This window comes from Colobus angolensis, unplaced genomic scaffold (genome assembly GCF_000951035.1).
Source record: "Colobus angolensis palliatus isolate OR3802 unplaced genomic scaffold, Cang.pa_1.0 Scaffold220, whole genome shotgun sequence".
Classification (NCBI taxonomy): domain Eukaryota; kingdom Metazoa; phylum Chordata; class Mammalia; order Primates; family Cercopithecidae; genus Colobus; species Colobus angolensis.
In genome coordinates this window covers 5,166,582-5,167,209 of record NW_012115378.1, presented here as the reverse complement: position 1 = coordinate 5,167,209, position 628 = coordinate 5,166,582, and the positions used below count along the sequence as shown (strand labels likewise).

The window sequence follows — 628 nt, the reverse complement described above, 5'->3', positions numbered from 1 at the left end:
CCCGCCCTCCTCTTTGTTGTCTCCTACCTGCTGGCCAGGCTCTGCCTGCAGTGCTGCCTGAAGGGCATCAGGTGGTAGTTCATGGCGTCCAGCAGCAGCTTCTGGCAGACCGGGTCGGTTCGCATGAAATCCACTGACTGGACCCGCTCTACCAGCTCCGGGGCCGGGATCAGCGCGAAGCGGAGGCGCTTCATGAGGTCAGGCGCGTACTGCATGCGGGTCTCGCGGTCGTGCTCCAGCCACAGCACGGACATCTGGAAGAGCGCCAGCTCCGACTCCACGGGGGGCGGCAGCGAGTCCAGCAGGGCGCGCATCTCCTCGAAGTTAAGCAGCAGCACATCCTCCACCAGGTACTTGTTGGCCAGCTTCTTGGTCTCCTCCAGGCCGTGCAGCGCGGCGATCTTGCACACCTGCTTGTAGTTCTGCACCGAGATCTGGTCGTTGAGGAACTGCACGCAGAGCTTGGTGACCTGAGGGATGTGCAGGATCTTGCTGACCGACAGCACCTCCTCCACCGTGTCCAGGGACAGGGTCACATTGGCCGTGTAGAGGTACTCGAGCACCAAGCGCAGCCCGATGGACGAGCAGCCCTGCAGCACCAGGTTGTTGATGGCCCGGGGACTGGTCA

The 628-nt window shown here is 63.1% G+C and overlaps 1 protein-coding gene across 1 annotated transcript in view; it reads right to left on the bottom strand.

Moving 5' to 3' along the window:
• Window positions 1–628, bottom strand: part of KLHL14 (kelch-like family member 14) — a 100,593-nt gene that overhangs the window by 98,273 nt on the left and 1,692 nt on the right. The window contains exon 2 of the mRNA XM_011943727.1: window positions 28–628. Within this exon, the coding sequence (XP_011799117.1) occupies window positions 28–628 (601 nt within the window). The remainder of the gene's footprint in view (window positions 1–27) is intronic.